The sequence below is a fragment of the Phoenix dactylifera genome, unplaced genomic scaffold (assembly GCF_009389715.1).
Source record: "Phoenix dactylifera cultivar Barhee BC4 unplaced genomic scaffold, palm_55x_up_171113_PBpolish2nd_filt_p 000077F, whole genome shotgun sequence".
NCBI classification, from domain to species: Eukaryota; Viridiplantae; Streptophyta; class Magnoliopsida; order Arecales; family Arecaceae; genus Phoenix; species Phoenix dactylifera.
The window spans coordinates 353,959-370,636 of NW_024067676.1; the positions used below are offsets into that span (position 1 = coordinate 353,959).

Here is a 16,678-nt window from a genome sequence, read left to right on the forward strand (position 1 = left end):
GAGTCGTTTTTGGACAGGTGTGCGCGCGTAGGCGGACATGGCTCCCGCCAAATATGGAGGGTAACGTTCGGATCAATCCCGCGCTCTTGATTCCTTTATGGGGGGCTTGGGGACCCGGGTATCTTCTTTTTGGTAAGAGAGGTGAGAGTTGCCAAAATCTAGGAACTTCATGAAAATGTGTGCTCCTTATTGTGGAAGGTGTTCAATAAGATGTGGTTATGATGTCCTAATTTGAAGTGTATGATGAGTTTACCATCACAGGTTTCTGCCAAGATTTTGGTGAAAATAGATGTGCAGAGTAAAGCTAGTTCATGATATTCAAATGCGCAATGTTGTCATGATATGGTAATAAAATTATCAAGGATCTAGATAAGTAAATAGTTAAAATATGCGGAGATGATAAAAATGTTATTCAATGAATGATTCTAAAAGATTTTTTTTTTTAGAGAGAGAGAGAGAGAGCATGATTTTAAAAGTTTGATTATGTGAACTAATTGAACTATAGTTCCAAATGATTATGTGTTAGGTTATTGAATCAAACTTTTTCTTTGTGTGCGTTCTTGCTACTACCATGTCATCATGGTGACTTAAATCTAACAAGGTTGATTGGCCCTTTATTTATTCGTAATTGAAGTGATTGTAGGAGAAAGATTGAGATAGTGTTGTATCTAAAATCAGTTTTGATACTATGATAATGAGAGGTGAAACCTCAATATGTAATATGACAACAATTATAAGAATCAATTGATACGAATGAAAGAGAATAAAAGGGAACGATTTTCTCTATAAGTTCTAAGTAGCATCTCACTCAATAATTTGGTTAATTTATGACAAAATTTTAATAAATATTACAATAGTTGTTATGATTTCAGCCACCCCTTATTATATTAGAGAGGATATCCCTCTTGCAAATGCCTTTTTTCTTTCTCTTTCATACAATAATCTTTTGAAAATACTTGATATGTATATCAAAGCGTATGAAAATCGAAAAAATATTTACACCCATCTAATGCTACCTTGTCAACAGAGCACCCAAGAAAAAACCCAAACTTTTAATAAATATTTAAGGCGTTGGAAAATAATAGAATTCTACGACCATTAATGATCTAATAACAACTCTCCTATCTTTATCTTCATACCTATTAAATGGAAAGAAAAAAGAAAATTAGAGACCTCTCCAAAATTTTTAATTTGTTATAAAAAAAATTAGAAAAAAAAAAGCTGGCAAGCGTGGCATGGTCGTTGCAATTTATGACTTGTTTAGGCCCATTGAACCTACCTGGCCTGCGCTTCTCATACGCTGGTCCAGCTCTCGTCCCTCCGCGATGCCTTAACGTCGAGAACGAAAGGAATCGGTTTCCCCACCCCCCCAAATAACCAAGCGTTTCCCCTCCCCCCATTTTCCCTGCAAATTCGAACCATCTCCAGATTCCCGTTTCCCAAGTACATACAACTAAGACCTTGCCTCCTTCGGCTTCCTTCCATGTCCGGCCTCTAACCTAATCCCCATCTCTCCGAATTCCTGCACCTTCGCCGCGAGAATCCTCCCATTAACCTACAGAAGGTGCCCGCCTCTCTTCGAAATCTTTCTTTCTTTATAGCTTCGATATTTCTCGACGATCGGCGAGAGATCTGTCTATTCTCCGTTTCAAAACTTATAATTCTCGTGTCTGTTTCAATATCTATAAGCTCTTTAAATGCTTTCGTACCTGGTTGTTGTAGGAATATATCCATCCGAAGGTTCATGGGACGATTTTTGTGGTTACTGGTGCTAATTGTGATCAGCTTATTCGCATGTTCTGGAGGAAGAGGTTGTTGTTTTGTTTTAATTTATCATCTAAACTTTTTATGTTGAGCATGTAAATTTCTGGATGTTTCTCATGAAACCACTCGACAATTAGATGAAAACTATTTCACTAGCTCGACAAGAAGAATAGTTTGTTTTCTTATTATTTTTTTCTTTTTGGATGCTTCAATGTTTTAGGAGTTTAAAGGAACTAATTGGCTACCTGTTTATGTTGTAATCTAAATACAGGATCTGAATATCTACTAGTGAATGAAGTCTGAATATAAATATCCGTGTTATCATATGTCATTTGGAAGTTGGTAGTGTAGTAGTTCAATTCTTCTACTTGAGGGTCGGCACTTGATTATGCTAATGTATTTTAGCATGCTCAAGTTTACTTCAATGGCTATCCCATTTTTCCATTATTTTGTAATTCTTATATTTATTTTTTAGGCCATATATTTCTTTAGCTGTGGTTATTAGGTATATTTTTATTTTGCTTATATATATATATATATATATATATATATATATATATATATATATATATATATATATATATATATATATATATATATATATATATATATATATATATATATATGCTTTCCATGTGGTTCTGCTTGTTAATTTTTTCATGCTTCTCGTTCTTTTCTTCCACTCTTATCTTCTTTAATTGTTTTGCAATTGTCCTCGTTCCAGATTCCTAAATAAAATTAAAATTGACAATGGAATTTCCAATTGCCGCATAATAGACAATTATGCGAAGACATTGCATGACTTCTGCCTACAACTTGTCAAGCAAGTTTTTTGGCATGGATACATGTATATATTTGCATATACATACTTCGAATCGATGTTATAGCCGGTATTTTGACATTCTAGCTTGTGGCACTTGTCTATGTATCTCATTCTCCTCACAATTGTTCTGCTTCTCAGACATTTTATCCTCCCTTTAATCATTCTTTTGAATAACTTCAAGATACGAGAAAACATTGAATTTTTTATTCACAGAGAATAGAATCTTGACAAGTTGAAGTTACCTTCAGTAAAAACAAGAGTACAGCAACTGCACTGTAACATGTTGTTTTACATTTATTTCATACAATATAGTTGATTAATTCCAATTTCTTATGTGTTTTATGAAGAAGTCCGAATTTTAGTTGATTTGCCTTATCTTAATGGCACCTGCACATACAATGTTATAATGGAAATTTTCTAAATTCTACTCACCATATTGATTTTAGAAATTCTCTTCAGTTTCTTCCAGTGCACTTGAGCTAGTCAACTATGCATAGTGAGGGGTATCATGTCAGGCAGTCTTCTCTGCGATGCATCACCAGACAACAGAAAAGGATTTAACATACTTAGCTTTCGACACAATATTTTCATCTAGATTTCTTCTTTTTTGGGAATGCTAGCTTTGTGGAGGTCAAAGAACACTTTTGAAATCTTAGAGACAGATGAGGTTTTTGGTAGGTAACTATTCAATTTGATGGCACCCACGTTTGGTCTACTTGTCTCCACCTCGGTACATCCTTCATTCCCAACCAGTCATCGATGGCTATTGCATTATTTCTATTGTTTCCGTATCTCAAGTTATATGATGAGAGTGCCCAGTATCAATCTGCTAAGCACTTTCTTAATTGATGATTGCCAAGACATTTTCCCATTTCCTTTATCCTTCACTGAAAAAGCTATGCGTACATATTCTTTATGAAAAAGCTCTTTTTTGCACAAACATTGGTAGTGACACTCATTTCAATTGAATTTCTGGATTTTCTTCATGAGATGTGCCTAGTTCATGAATTTTTAATCTATAACTTCTGTTCATATGCCCAAAAAATGGACATAATTAAAGTTCTGGGATATTAGTCCCTGAGATACTATATTGTTTTTGCTTTTGATGCTTTTATTTTTTTCTGTTTCTACTGAAGTCCTTCTTTCAAATCTCAGGAATTGATTCATTAACAAAAACAAATCCATGCCATCTTTCCTTATAATACATTTTTATGTTAAGATAGAAAAATCTTATGGGATCAGTTCTCTTATACAAAGTTTGCTGCAATATGAGCACATTTTTCCTGTCCAAACCTACATAGTGGCTGAATTTGCATAGCTGAATCTTTATGGCATGCTTGATTCCTTCTGCAGTTGTGAAGCAACAATATTTTGACCTTTTCTTCTTTCTGATTACAGAGATTAAGCTCAAGCGTGAGGATAACGGTCTTATTTACAATCAAACTCTTGCCAAGATACTCGTGGAATATGCTTCTGCTGTGCGTTATACCTTGCTCATTTTAACAACACACTGTATTATAAACACTGGTTATCTCAAATGACTCTTCAGTGCTTGTATGGTTAGGATTTGCTAATGGAAAATGAACGCTTTGATTCTTTCATTCCCTGAAATTGGCTGTACTTTCATTATATCCAATTTATGATATAATCCAATGACAATTTTTTCTTATTCAGATATCCAAATCAATCAGTCTATATATATATATATATATATTCTAGGGGTTTTCTGACATCCACATGTAAAAGCATCTTTCAGGTGTACATATCCGATCTTACTGAACTTTTTACATGGACCTGCTCAAGGTGTAATGATTTGACGAAGGTAACATTCGTGTAGCTCTTTATATTAGTTGGACGTAGTATTCTGCTAACTGTTTCACAAGATTGTTTATGCTATCTCTAATATTGGGTAGTTGTTGTATTGAAACAGGGATTTGAGATGATAGAACTGGTTGTTGATGTGCAGAATTGCTTACAGGTGCAGTTTTATTTGATGATTGCCCACAGATGTCCACAGATATGCTCTCTAGCTCCTGGATGAATGCAAGCTGTTATATTAACATAAACAGACAATTAATGCAGGCATTTGTTGGAGTGGCCCATGATCTGAATTCTATCATTATTGCATTTAGAGGCACCCAAGAACACAGGTATGAATCACAAAATAGTTGGTTATCTATTACTCTGATGCATGGCAGTACAATCATTCGTTACCCACAATAAGCATAATCATTAAGCCTTGTCCAAACTTGGCTGGTTATGAATTTCGTTTACCTATCAGTTCTATTAGTTGATACCTGCTGTGTTACTGCAAGCTTTTGCCAATATGCTCTCACAGTTGCCACCAATGTCAGCTTGGTATTCCTCATTCTGTATTTCTGAGTTTTACTTTATATGCATCTAGACTATGAGTTTGTCCATAAGAATGGCAGCTAATGATGAATGCAATGTGGTTGGAGATACGGATGAAGCTTATTCCATTTTACTGGAAACCTTGCTGTCTCAGATTGTTTTGTGATGCATTCTGTAACATTATGCCTTCTGCATATAGTAGTGTTAACATGCATATTGTGTGCCACAAGCTGGTGTAAAATATATAGATTGTTAGTTTTGTTGGTGATGGTTCTCTCACCTTCTGGACATACGATATACTCGTTAAGTCATCTTCATGACCGCTGACTTTCTTACCTCTATATTCATTTGATGTTTTCTCTATATACCAGTAAGTTTGCATCTTTTTTGTTTGATCAAGTTATTTTTTGTTTCTGTCATTCTGAAAATGGCAATTTAAAGTATTCTCAATCAGCTATTCTATAGTATCTCTCTAGCATCAGCTATCATTAAGTCCTCGAGAGAATTTCCAGATTCAAATAAGAACAATACAATTTAGATAATTTCTTGTTTTTATGTATGATATTTGCAACTATCTATTGCTTCTTAGTATTCGAGACTGCTTTTGTTGGACTGACCATATTCTGGATTATTGCATTTCTACAGCATACACAATTGGATCGAAGACTTGTTCTGGAAGCAGCTTGATCTGAACTATCCAGGCATGCCAGATGCAATGGTCTGTAACATTTTTATGTTTTGAGGAAATGACTGACAGTTGTCTGAATACTAATATTAATCTCGATATTGTGCTGTATGGTTCAAGGTGCACCATGGGTTTTACTCTGCTTACCATAACACGACTCTACGTCCTGTGATTCTAAGTGCTGTTCAAAATGCTAGAGAGTTATATGGGAATATTGACATCATCGTTACAGGGCATTCAATGGGAGGGGCTCTGGCTTCCTTTTGTGCACTTGATCTTTCTGTAACTATCATCAACTTCTCTTATTCATCTATGTATGATTATTCAGTCTATTACATTCTATACTTTGGAACCTTTCTGGTCATCATTCCCATATTTTGTGGAAGGAGTTTGCTAATTACACTTATTTTCATTCTAATAAATGTTATAATTCTTTGGTTATAACTGCACTTTTAGCTTGCCAATTATATCAGATGCAAGGAAAATGATTTTCATTGTCAACTTCCTTTATAGGTTAACTATGGAATGCAAGAAGTTCAGCTCATGACCTTTGGACAACCTCGTGTTGGCAATGCTGCTTTTATATCCTACTTCATCAAACATGTACCACGTACTGTTCGGGTGACAAATGAGAATGATATAGTGCCACATCTGCCACCATACTATACTTATTTCCCTCGAAAGACATACCATCATTTCCCAATAGAGGTAATACAATTCTGAAAAATTGAAATTTATAATTTTATTTGGTAAATAGTACTGGAAAGAATCACAATATACCTTATAAGTGGGTCTATGATAAAAATATTCTTGGTTCTCGCAATCTATTCAGATGTTTGATTGCCCTTTTTTTTTTTTTTTAGATCTACCTGGGGTCTGAATCTATAACATGATTTTGTGCTCCTCTGGATTAAAAGCAGATCTAACGCTTACCAAAGTTGTTTGATGCTTTTGTTCCAGTTTAACCCTTCTTCCAAGGTGTTGGCATATAACTGACTCCCATCATTTAATGCAACTTGGGTGGGTCAGGTTGGAGCAAGGGCCATTCCAAATCCCTATTCAGCCAATAGACTACCTGAGTCTAACTGGACCTGAGCCAACTACAAATCCAAATATTCAAACCTAACTCAAATCTGACAATTTCATACTTTGATTGGAACACAATTTAAACTCAGCCAGTTTATGTTGGATTTACTTGAGTGTCTCAGGATTTTGATCATGGGTTGATGGTGTGCAAGAGTCATTCTTGACATGGGTTTGTTGCTCTATGCTATATATGCGGGTCATTCTGTGTGAGATTATATTGTGAGCTCTCATAAAATTCTGGGTCAGGTCAGGTTGGTCAAGCCTCCAACCTGAGCCTGAAACCAGGATGGCGTCTTCAGGTCCCAAGCAACTTGAGTCAGGTGCATTTTGGCCCAACCCATCCTAGAAGAGGTTCAGTTGAATCCTTTGGTTGCTAGCCTCATTGTTTTGCCAGATTTTTGCTGATCTCCTAGTTGCTGGAAGTGAGAGCTGGTGCGGGTATGGGGAACAAGTTTCTCAACAAGAAACCACTTAGGAAGGGGGTGCTGGGATTAGTTTCTGAAGTCGGTATGCCACTCTAAGTAGAAGTTTCTAGCTACTGAGTGCTGATCAGTTATCCCTCTTTTCACAACAATCAGAAACCTCCTTCTATCCGTTTTAATTTTTACAGCTTTTCTATATCATCCAAAATATGGTATGCTTCATGCCATATAGAATTTCAGGTATGGCTGCATGACATAGAAGGAAACCAGACATATGTGGTTGAGAAGATTTGTGATGGTTCTGGGGAAGACCCAGCTTGTAGCAGGTATATATGTGGGTCTTATTATATCCTTATCAATTAATTGTTGCTGAGCTCCCTTGTTTACACCTTTTTTTTTTGTGGGTGTGTGAGAAAGGTCTGTGCATGGAAACAGCATATCGGACCATCTTAAGTACTACGGCATCGAATTAGGGTCTGACAGTTCAGGCTCCTGTAAAATAGTAATGGATAACAGTATTGGACAGTACCATACTGACCTTGGTGGCAGCATTATCTTGTCAAGGGATCCTACCACATCATCATTCTTAAAATCAAAGTTATCAACAGATGTACATAGTAGCCCTGTACGGTATTCATTTACTGATTTGTGAATTGAGGCTAAAAGATTTGGTAATTCTTTACTTGCCCAAAGTCTGAGGGAAATTTGTGTGTATTCAATATGAATGGTTTTCTTATTCTTCCATGGTCGCTGAGGGTGTATATATAAATAGCCTTTGTAACCAATGGAACTCCAGATTACATTGGTGGTTCATAGTATTCTTACATAAAATATGTTAGCACTGATCAAGCTGCTTGATTGAACAGTGTGGTTTCTGTTTTATTTTATAGTTGCTGTCATTGAGTGCTACAGATGATGAAATTACCCTTGTTTACTGCATTTTTTAGCTGATTGTTACACAGGCCGCTTTTAGTTCCTGGAACGGAATGATAAAACCATGATCAGTCGTAATATTGTTCCAATTTTGCAAGGAACCAAAGAACTTGTGGTATGATTTTTTTTTTTTTTTAATTAAATGGATGCGGTATGATACATGTATTCATATCTACTCTAGGATAGATGTTTGTTGTTTCCTGCAGGGAAAGTCTAGTTGGTAGTACTCAAATGGCTGATGGATGCAAGAGTGAATTACCATCAGAAAAATAGCACGGCTGATACTGGATTACAAGCATGTTTCAAACCAATTTGTCTTTTCAACAACTCAATTAGATCATAAGTAGTCTGAAATCTTGAAATCCCTGTTTCTTTTAGGTGATGAAGGGAAAAAGGCTTAAAAAGCAGTTCAGCATCATGGTGTATCAATGTGCTAAAAAGTTTCCTACATGATGTCTAGCATCCTGTGTCACCCATACAACTCCATCCTTCATTTCTCTGTTTCATTTCACTAGAACCCTTACATGACGGTCCCTCCTATGCTAGTTTCACCTTATAACTAGCAAATGCCTTTTCTGCTGAAGACTTATGAGCAAGAGCTTCTCTTTTTGCCAAAGACTCTTCCTTTCTTCTTTTGGGATATGAAGACTTAAAAGCATTTGGGTTGAGACGCAGAGTACATTGAAGCAAGAAGATCTCTTCCTTCCCCTTTCTAATGGGATGGATTAAATCCCACAAATGCCTTTTGACTTGTACCATCAAAGGTGACCCATCACCCAGGCAAATTAACTCTTTCAAATTTTGGTTCACTGAGCGAATCATAGGGGTCTGGTGAGGGAATCTTGCTAAGTTTCCTCCTATTATATTTATCATTATCCTTAACCAATAATCAGATCTAGAGAAGTGCAGTTATATTGAACTTCAAAATAAACTTCATATGCCAACCATATCATGGGATACATGTTTAAGATATTAAATAAAACATAAATAAACAATGCTAAAAAGTGAACTAAAATAAAAATTGAGAATAGTAAGGAAAATTACTTACCTATGTTGCTAGATTGTGCTCCTCAGCAGTCTCAGTGTTGTCAAGTGCTTTGCACCCCATAATCAATTCAAGAAAGAGAACATCAAAACTATAGATGACAGATTTTAGCATCACGCGCCCTGGCATAGCATATTCAAGAGCACAATAGTCTTGACACCAATAGGGAGCCTAGTAAAATATCCTTCATCAAGTAGAATATTTGATGTTTTGAAATCTTTGTATATAACAGGAGGCTTTGCCTTATCATGTAGCTATTCTAAGCCTTAAGCAACACCAGCTGCAATGTTCATATATGTTTTCCAATAGAAGGGACCTTCTTGTTAGAGTTTTTTATTTTCAAAATAACATTGTGTCATTTTATCCATTAGAAGTAGCTTTGTTTTGAAATTTTGACCGATTGTTTCCTCTTATGAAGACAACCTAGTTGTATTTTCCTTTTTTCTCCTTTTCCTGAGAAAAATGACCTAATAGTGTTTAGTATGCTATAGATAAAATTGAGAGGCTATTTGAAAATATTGCTCAAAAAAATTATGGTAAAAAATGCAAGATTGGAGTAGGCTTCTCACAAACTAGAAAACAATCAACATCAACTATCTCAGACACGTCATGAAAATTCTAGTCATTAGATTAGATTAGTACATAACTATGTCAACCTCAAATCATTCTTTAAGGCAATGTATGGATATGTCCTACATTATGTGAAGGAATTGATACCCTATAAAGTAAAGAAAGTCTATGCATGCTTCCACCTTGTATCTCTCCTCTTACATTAAAGAGCATATATCACCTCTTGCCAACAAGGAAGGGCTTGCTTTTATTCGATAACACATTCCTTCAGGTTGTCTTCGATCAGTCAAGGCAGAAAGATTCTTGTTTACATCCATCAATATATATTGGCTGGTTTTTGGTGAACAATGGGCAGCACATTAATACAAACTTGCTTATGTGGTGGAAAATAAGCTTGATGATGTGGCATGACCAGATTAATCCAGCTCAAAATTGATGTGACTACTGAGATGCATTCTATAACTCCTTGATATAATCGGGTCATGTTAAGTCCGACCCAGCTAAAACTAGGCCAAGCAGAGCAATAGTAGCCGACCTTCGAGGTCACACATTACCCAACATGCCAAGTAAAGTTATATAGCTTGGTTAGACCGCTATTTAGTTGGGCAGCCAGTCCAAGCTGACCTGAGTCCCCTTACCTTGGGCAATGGCGCTACTACATGGGCAACAGCCCTATTGCTTCGCACTCCTTCCATAACACCGAGAGTTCAAAGCTTAGTAACAGCCTGAAATGGATAGAGCATGACCTTGGATGGTTACAGCACATCCCTTGATAGTTATTGCACGATCTCAATCAGTTACAACATGATTTCAAGCAGTTGGGGAGCAACGTTAGAGGATTCCTAATCCCCTGGATGTATAGATCGAGAACCTCTCCATGAAAGGTACGACAACAATATGACTCTCTCCCTTCCAATTTAATGAAAATAAAAAACACCAATATGCCAACGCATTATTAGTATAGGAAAACCGAGAGAAAAAAAGCTCGGCCAAAGCCAACTCTGATAAGTTCTTTGATCTATTATAGTTTTGCAAGTCGACAGAGATAATCTATATCAACAATCCAAAGATCGATAATAACACTTGCAATTCAAAAAAAAAATTAAAGTACCTTTATGCAAGGGGAAAGGAGAAAGAATAGATTTTTGTAATTTCCTCTTTAGCACATTGCATTCTATTTTTTAAAGAATTCTAGATAATAACCATCATTGAGTCATCCATCTGTTCCTTTAGGGCTAGACTTCTCTAGTCAGTTCCACTTAAGAGACCTTCATATTAGCCGATACTCTGCAAAATTGTGCAAATTTGATTCACACTTATACAAGCATATATACATGTTGATGAAACGAGCCACACTTATACAAGCATACATACATGATGAAATGAGCCAATGCCCAATATGGATTAGGTGCTCTTCTATATAAAGGTCATCTTAGCTCCTTAGGTGCAGAATGGCTAGTGCTAACAACTTTAAGAAGCCTATTGATAAGGGGAAGAGCTTCTTAGTATGTGCATGTTGCAGAACCTAGGTGCATATAGAAATTAATGGTTCTCTTACAATATTACAATTGAAAGATGATTAATTATTTAAAAAAAATTTCTCAAAAAAAATTATGAAAAGAAAGACCATCTATTTGATCAAAGATAGATTTAATATTATTAGCCTCAACTGAACAAGCTGGATGGTGAAATACAAAAGCTGCTCTAGATGGTTAAATTATTTTTTTGAGAAAAGATGGTTAAATTACGACAATTTGTGCAACACATATTTAGACGTTGGAAAGTGAACAAGCTGAAATATAATTCACCAGAGTTCCTTCAAGCTAAAAGTTAACCTAGGCATCATTCAACATGCTTTTTGAAGCTCAAGTTACAAATTACCTACAACTAAACCCACTAGAATTTGACAGCATGGTAGCTAATGTGAATGTGACAATAAACCAATATTAATTTTTTAGAAGAAAAAACTAAACATGCTCGGTACAGATAGTCTCTTTTTGATGAAATATAAATAGTCTTTTAGCTTCTATAAGTTGCTAATGGACCATTTTTTTTTGATTCACAATTGGAATCTTATGCCCCATTTGGGGAGCTGTTGGCAGTGGAGCTTTTAGAAATAGAACTTTTAAAAGTAGAGTTTTCTGAAGTAGAGCTTTTATAAAAAGTTATTTGTTGTTTGGTAACTACATTTTTAAAGTGCTGTGGTACTTTAACATGTGTTTGATAAACAAATTGAGAAAGTATTTTTATATGACAAAACTACCATAAAAGACATTGCATAGTATTATACAATAAAGCATAATAAAATATAATATATATTAATACATAAATGTATGATATAGTATAATATTACTGTAATGTAATATAATATTATTATAATATAATAATATAACATTGTATACTATAGCATAATAGTTTAATATAATATTAAATTATTTAACATAATATATCAATGTATTATGATGTAATGTAATATAATATTATATTTATAGTATAATACAATAATAAAGGTACAAAATATTATAATTATTAGCGTACATTAATTTTCCATAATATAGCATAATATTAAATTATTTAATATAATATATTAATGTATTATGATATAATGTAATATAATATTACATTTATAGTATAATACAATAATGGAAAACAAGAATACCTTTTTTTTGCATGGAAGAGAGTCTGATTTACGGCTAGAGTTCTTTGTTAGGGCTCCAGCAGATTTTTAGATTTATAAAAGGACAAAGTATGTAATTGTTATATTTTATTATAGATATTTTGATCAAAAAAACAGTTTTCCAACAAATCTCAAAATAGCCTTTTCGGAAAGCTCTAAAATAGAGCTTCTTCCAAAAAGTTGTTTTTAGCTTTCTGAAAAAGTTAAAACAGCTTTTCAAAATTTTTATCAAATACCCTTTTTCATCCAAAAGTACTTTTGAAGGTAAGAAAATACTTTTTGACCTCCAAAAGTACTTTTGAAGGTAAGAAAATACTTTTTGACCTCCAAAAGTTCTCCAAAGGGCCTTAGGTTTGTGTTTTCTCTTTTCTCTTCCCTACGAAATGACTCATACTCCATGGTCTATTCTCTTTTTCTGTTGTTAGGTTTTTGGAGCAAACGTAGCGTATTCTTCATGCATCTTATCCATGTGGTGGATGCCGAATTTAATTACAGATAACAATAAGATTTCATGGTTGGATCGCTGCATCTCAGACTGTTGTTTGTGAGGGATGAGGTGATGTCGTATTGATGGGGACAAATAGGTGGTGGGTCCGGTCTTATTCCTCCATGAGAGAGAGAGAGAGAGACCAACCCAAGGTTAAGAGAAAGGGAGGGCTTGGGAGGTGATTAATTTGAGCATAAGCTAGCTTTGCAAGTGAAATGTGTCCCTTGGGGCAATCCGAGGTTCCTCAAAACCAACTCAGTCTTGGAATCAAACTCTCCTCTTGTTTATAGGATGATGAGTTGACCAACATGGACATGATACCGGATGTCGTCCATCATGTTATGGATCGTCGTACAACTTGATGCGTTCTTATCATTGTGCTCATGTTATCCTTTTCTATCCACCTATAATAACGCAATTTAAGAAAGAATAGTTGACTAAAGACCAACATGTCGTGGTAGACATAAGCAATGCCTAATGACAACACCACAATTATAATTATGCATAGCAAACCTTAACATTAGAAAATGAAAATCCAATATAATTGTATGACATGAACACGTACATGTGTATATATATGCATGCGCACGCGCTCATGCATGCGCTCGCATACACATACACGCACACACAAATGGCTCAATATTTTGCTGTGGACATATGAGATACATGGAACTTATATATTACAATCAAGGGCAACAAAATTAATGATGCTAAAAACTTATATTCTATATTCTTTTGAGTCATCCTAGGACTTTGAGGAATAAAACAAATGTCTTTTTCTCGGTAATTAAGGAGTCAAGGAATGGTGTATATCCTAAGAGCTTGTGCATGGTTTTTGTTCATGTATTCAACATGGCCAACCACATCGTTACATGAATCCATCCATCGCATGCCAAGTCTCACCATTTGATTTTTCTGGGCATGTGATACCATGTTGCAATGTCACTAGTAACTTCTTCAAATTTTTCGGCCAGACACACAGAAAAATGGAAAGGTGATGTCAAACCTTGGCATCTCATGCTGATTCTAACAATAAAGAAGGGATTCAAACCTTATCAAGATACAAGGGGCATTTTGGCATCAAAAGTTGACAGTGGAGTTGCCTCCAATATATTCTTTAACTCCATCTCCATAGCTGAAAAGAAACTTTGACATTTATCCAATTCCTCGATCCTACTTGATTTAAGCCAAGGGATATGGCAATAGAGTTAGGACGGGCATTTTGTATGCACATCAAAGTATCTGTGCTCATCCACTTATCCCATTTCATCTCTCAAAACATTTCAAACTAGCACTTTTAGGCCTATATAAACTTGTCCTCCATAAGAAGTCCACCACAATTCCTCAAGCATTTGGCTTTTGTCCTACTCTTCACATCCTCAAGTCTCCAAGGTTCCCACTACTCACAGCTTGGAAATCCCAGCCACATTTTGTGCTGACTATTGAGCACTTTGAGGGTTGTCTTTCGCCAAATTTTTTGCTTCGACTTTTGGGATGGATATGGTGCTGAAGTTAGCCTCCCAGAGAGCCGTAGTTATCTTCAGCAAGAGTTCTTGCTGTTTGTGCCACACCATCAAGAGGCTCTTTTTGGAGCTTGGTGTCAACCCTGCTGTCTATGAGCTGGATGAGGACAGTAGAGGGAAAGAGATGGAGAGAGCACTTATAATACTCCTGGGCCGCAGCCCTCCGGTGCCGGCTGTGTTCATCGGCGGCAAACTCGTCGGCTCCACCGATAGGATCATGTCCCTTCACCTTGGTGGCCAACTAGTCCCGTTGCTTCGAGATGCAGGTGGTATCTGGCTGCACAAGTGTTTGAAATAATTAGCTAGCTTTGATACCATGTAAGAGGGATGCACTTGAGCGAGTCTACGCAGTAACCTGCAGTAAGATGAGTTTGAAGTAGTACACTGGTTTTTTACCTTTAGTTGTGAGGGATGTATCCCAAATAAATTGCAGTGGTTGGCCATGTACGCGCGGTTATGCTGAAGTTATGTAAATTATGTCTCCTTCAGAAGTAAAACTAAGCACGAAGATAATTATTAATGTCTGTCCAATATTCATTCCCAGCTCTTTCTTAGTTGCAAGAATTTGAGTACTTTTGGATTAATAGTATATCACAAGTGAGGAGTCATGCTTTCACGTAGAGGAATTTATATTTGTCATGTTATCATGGTAGAACGAGACACATAAAATGATGCACCCTTCTAACCTTAAAAAGAATGTGGCTTTTTGAATCAATTCTATTCTCCCTTATACAAATAGCTCGAAAGGAAAAACCATTTGTATATATAATCCAAGATAAAGGGAGATGTAATTTGACCTTCTCAAAGTTGCATCTGAACGTGAAGAGGAAACCTTCACTCTCTTGTCACAGTCTCTGAATATTTTCTCTCTCTTTCTTTTAATAAATTATCTCCTTCTGCCTTCTCCACATCAGCTTGCCGTGAAAGGAAGATCCATAGAGTTATGAGTTCGAACTGACCACGTTTAGGTGTTTCTCTTTTTGAGAGAAGAAGAGGTAGATTAATGATTCAGTATTATTATTATTTATGGTCAAATAATATTATTTGATGATGACCAACCAAGATTCGAAGCCTCCGTTTAGCAAGCATGGAGTATGGACACCAGGGATATGCTCAGTTCACATGAGCCATAATTAAGAATTAGGATACGGTAAAAAAAATGATTTTTTATGTCAAATTGCTTGTGAGCTAAGAAGTATTTTTTATTAGTGGTACTTTATAGTAAATGCTATTATAAAATTTTATTCTAATATATACGTCAATAGGTAATCTCATAATTTATATAATTTTGGAGATTGCTGTTAAACCTAAATTTGTTAAATAAAAAATAATAAAGATTTAAAAATATCATAAATAATAAAATAAATTATTTTTAGTTTTTGTTTTTATCAAAGAGAAAAGAAGTTTTTTCAAAAAAAATAACGACTAAAATATGAAATATCACAATGTACATCAAATGATTATTCAATAACCTGAATATATGTGAATAAGTAAAATAGACTCCTCATGTATAATCACTGGTTTGAATCATAGGTTATACAATTTATTGTTGAATTTTTTTTACTAGATATCATGATTTATTATCGACATATGTAATTGCTATTAAACATTTGAATAAAATACTATAATTAAAACTTTAAGGATGCTTGCATATGTCACTAAAAAGAAGATTTTTATTGCATTTCTTAATTGTTAACACTAATTTTAGATGGTATATAAAAAATGCAAAAAATACTGAAAAATATATTTAGGGCATTCTTTTGCTTATAGTGGCACTTACAAATATAGCTGATAACTCTTTTTGTTGCAGTCACACCTAAACATAATGGCTAATATTTTTTTCTATTTTCTCTTTTTTTTCCTCACATTTGTATTCATGAAGTGGTTTTTCTCTTTATTTCATGTGTTTGGACATTATACAAGTACACTAGAGAAATAGGCAGAATCGAGATGAACTAGTTGCCCTTTCTCAGTTCATGTTAAACTTGAGCTAGACCTCCAATTTGGATCGAGGGGCAAACTTGACCTGATCCCATTTAGCCGACCTGACCCATCTAATTCGGCTAGTTGGGGATATAGGTGGGCTAGCTACAAGTGAGCCAAACCCAGCTTGCTAATGGATTAGGTTGAATTGAGGTCAAGAACCCTTATATTAACGGGTCACGTGTGTTGAGTGTGCTCATATACAAGGGATTAGATATTGATTTAATGGGTCATAATTTAAAGAATAAATTAATCTAATCGGAGAGTTGCCGATACTTGTGTAAAAAACATCATCAATTGAGGCATGATCTTAGTGAATTGGGCAATT

The 16,678-nt window shown here is 35.2% G+C and overlaps 2 protein-coding genes across 2 annotated transcripts; both read left to right on the forward strand.

Moving 5' to 3' along the window:
* Positions 1-1,452: 1,452 nt before the first annotated feature.
* Positions 1,453-8,019, forward strand: LOC103717820 (lipase-like). Its single transcript, XM_008806351.4, has 11 exons — positions 1,453-1,564; positions 1,723-1,811; positions 3,986-4,065; positions 4,344-4,409; positions 4,518-4,565; positions 4,670-4,737; positions 5,585-5,657; positions 5,745-5,906; positions 6,138-6,332; positions 7,373-7,458; positions 7,550-8,019. Exons 2-11 carry the CDS (start codon positions 1,745-1,747, stop codon positions 7,782-7,784), a joined length of 1,080 nt encoding a protein of 359 aa, XP_008804573.1. The 5' UTR covers positions 1,453-1,564; positions 1,723-1,744; the 3' UTR covers positions 7,785-8,019.
* Positions 8,020-14,059: 6,040 nt separating this feature from the next.
* Positions 14,060-14,894, forward strand: LOC103717838 (glutaredoxin-C1). Its single transcript, XM_026808744.2, has one exon. It carries the CDS (start codon positions 14,339-14,341, stop codon positions 14,663-14,665), a length of 327 nt encoding a protein of 108 aa, XP_026664545.1. The 5' UTR covers positions 14,060-14,338; the 3' UTR covers positions 14,666-14,894.
* Positions 14,895-16,678: the final 1,784 nt, after the last annotated feature.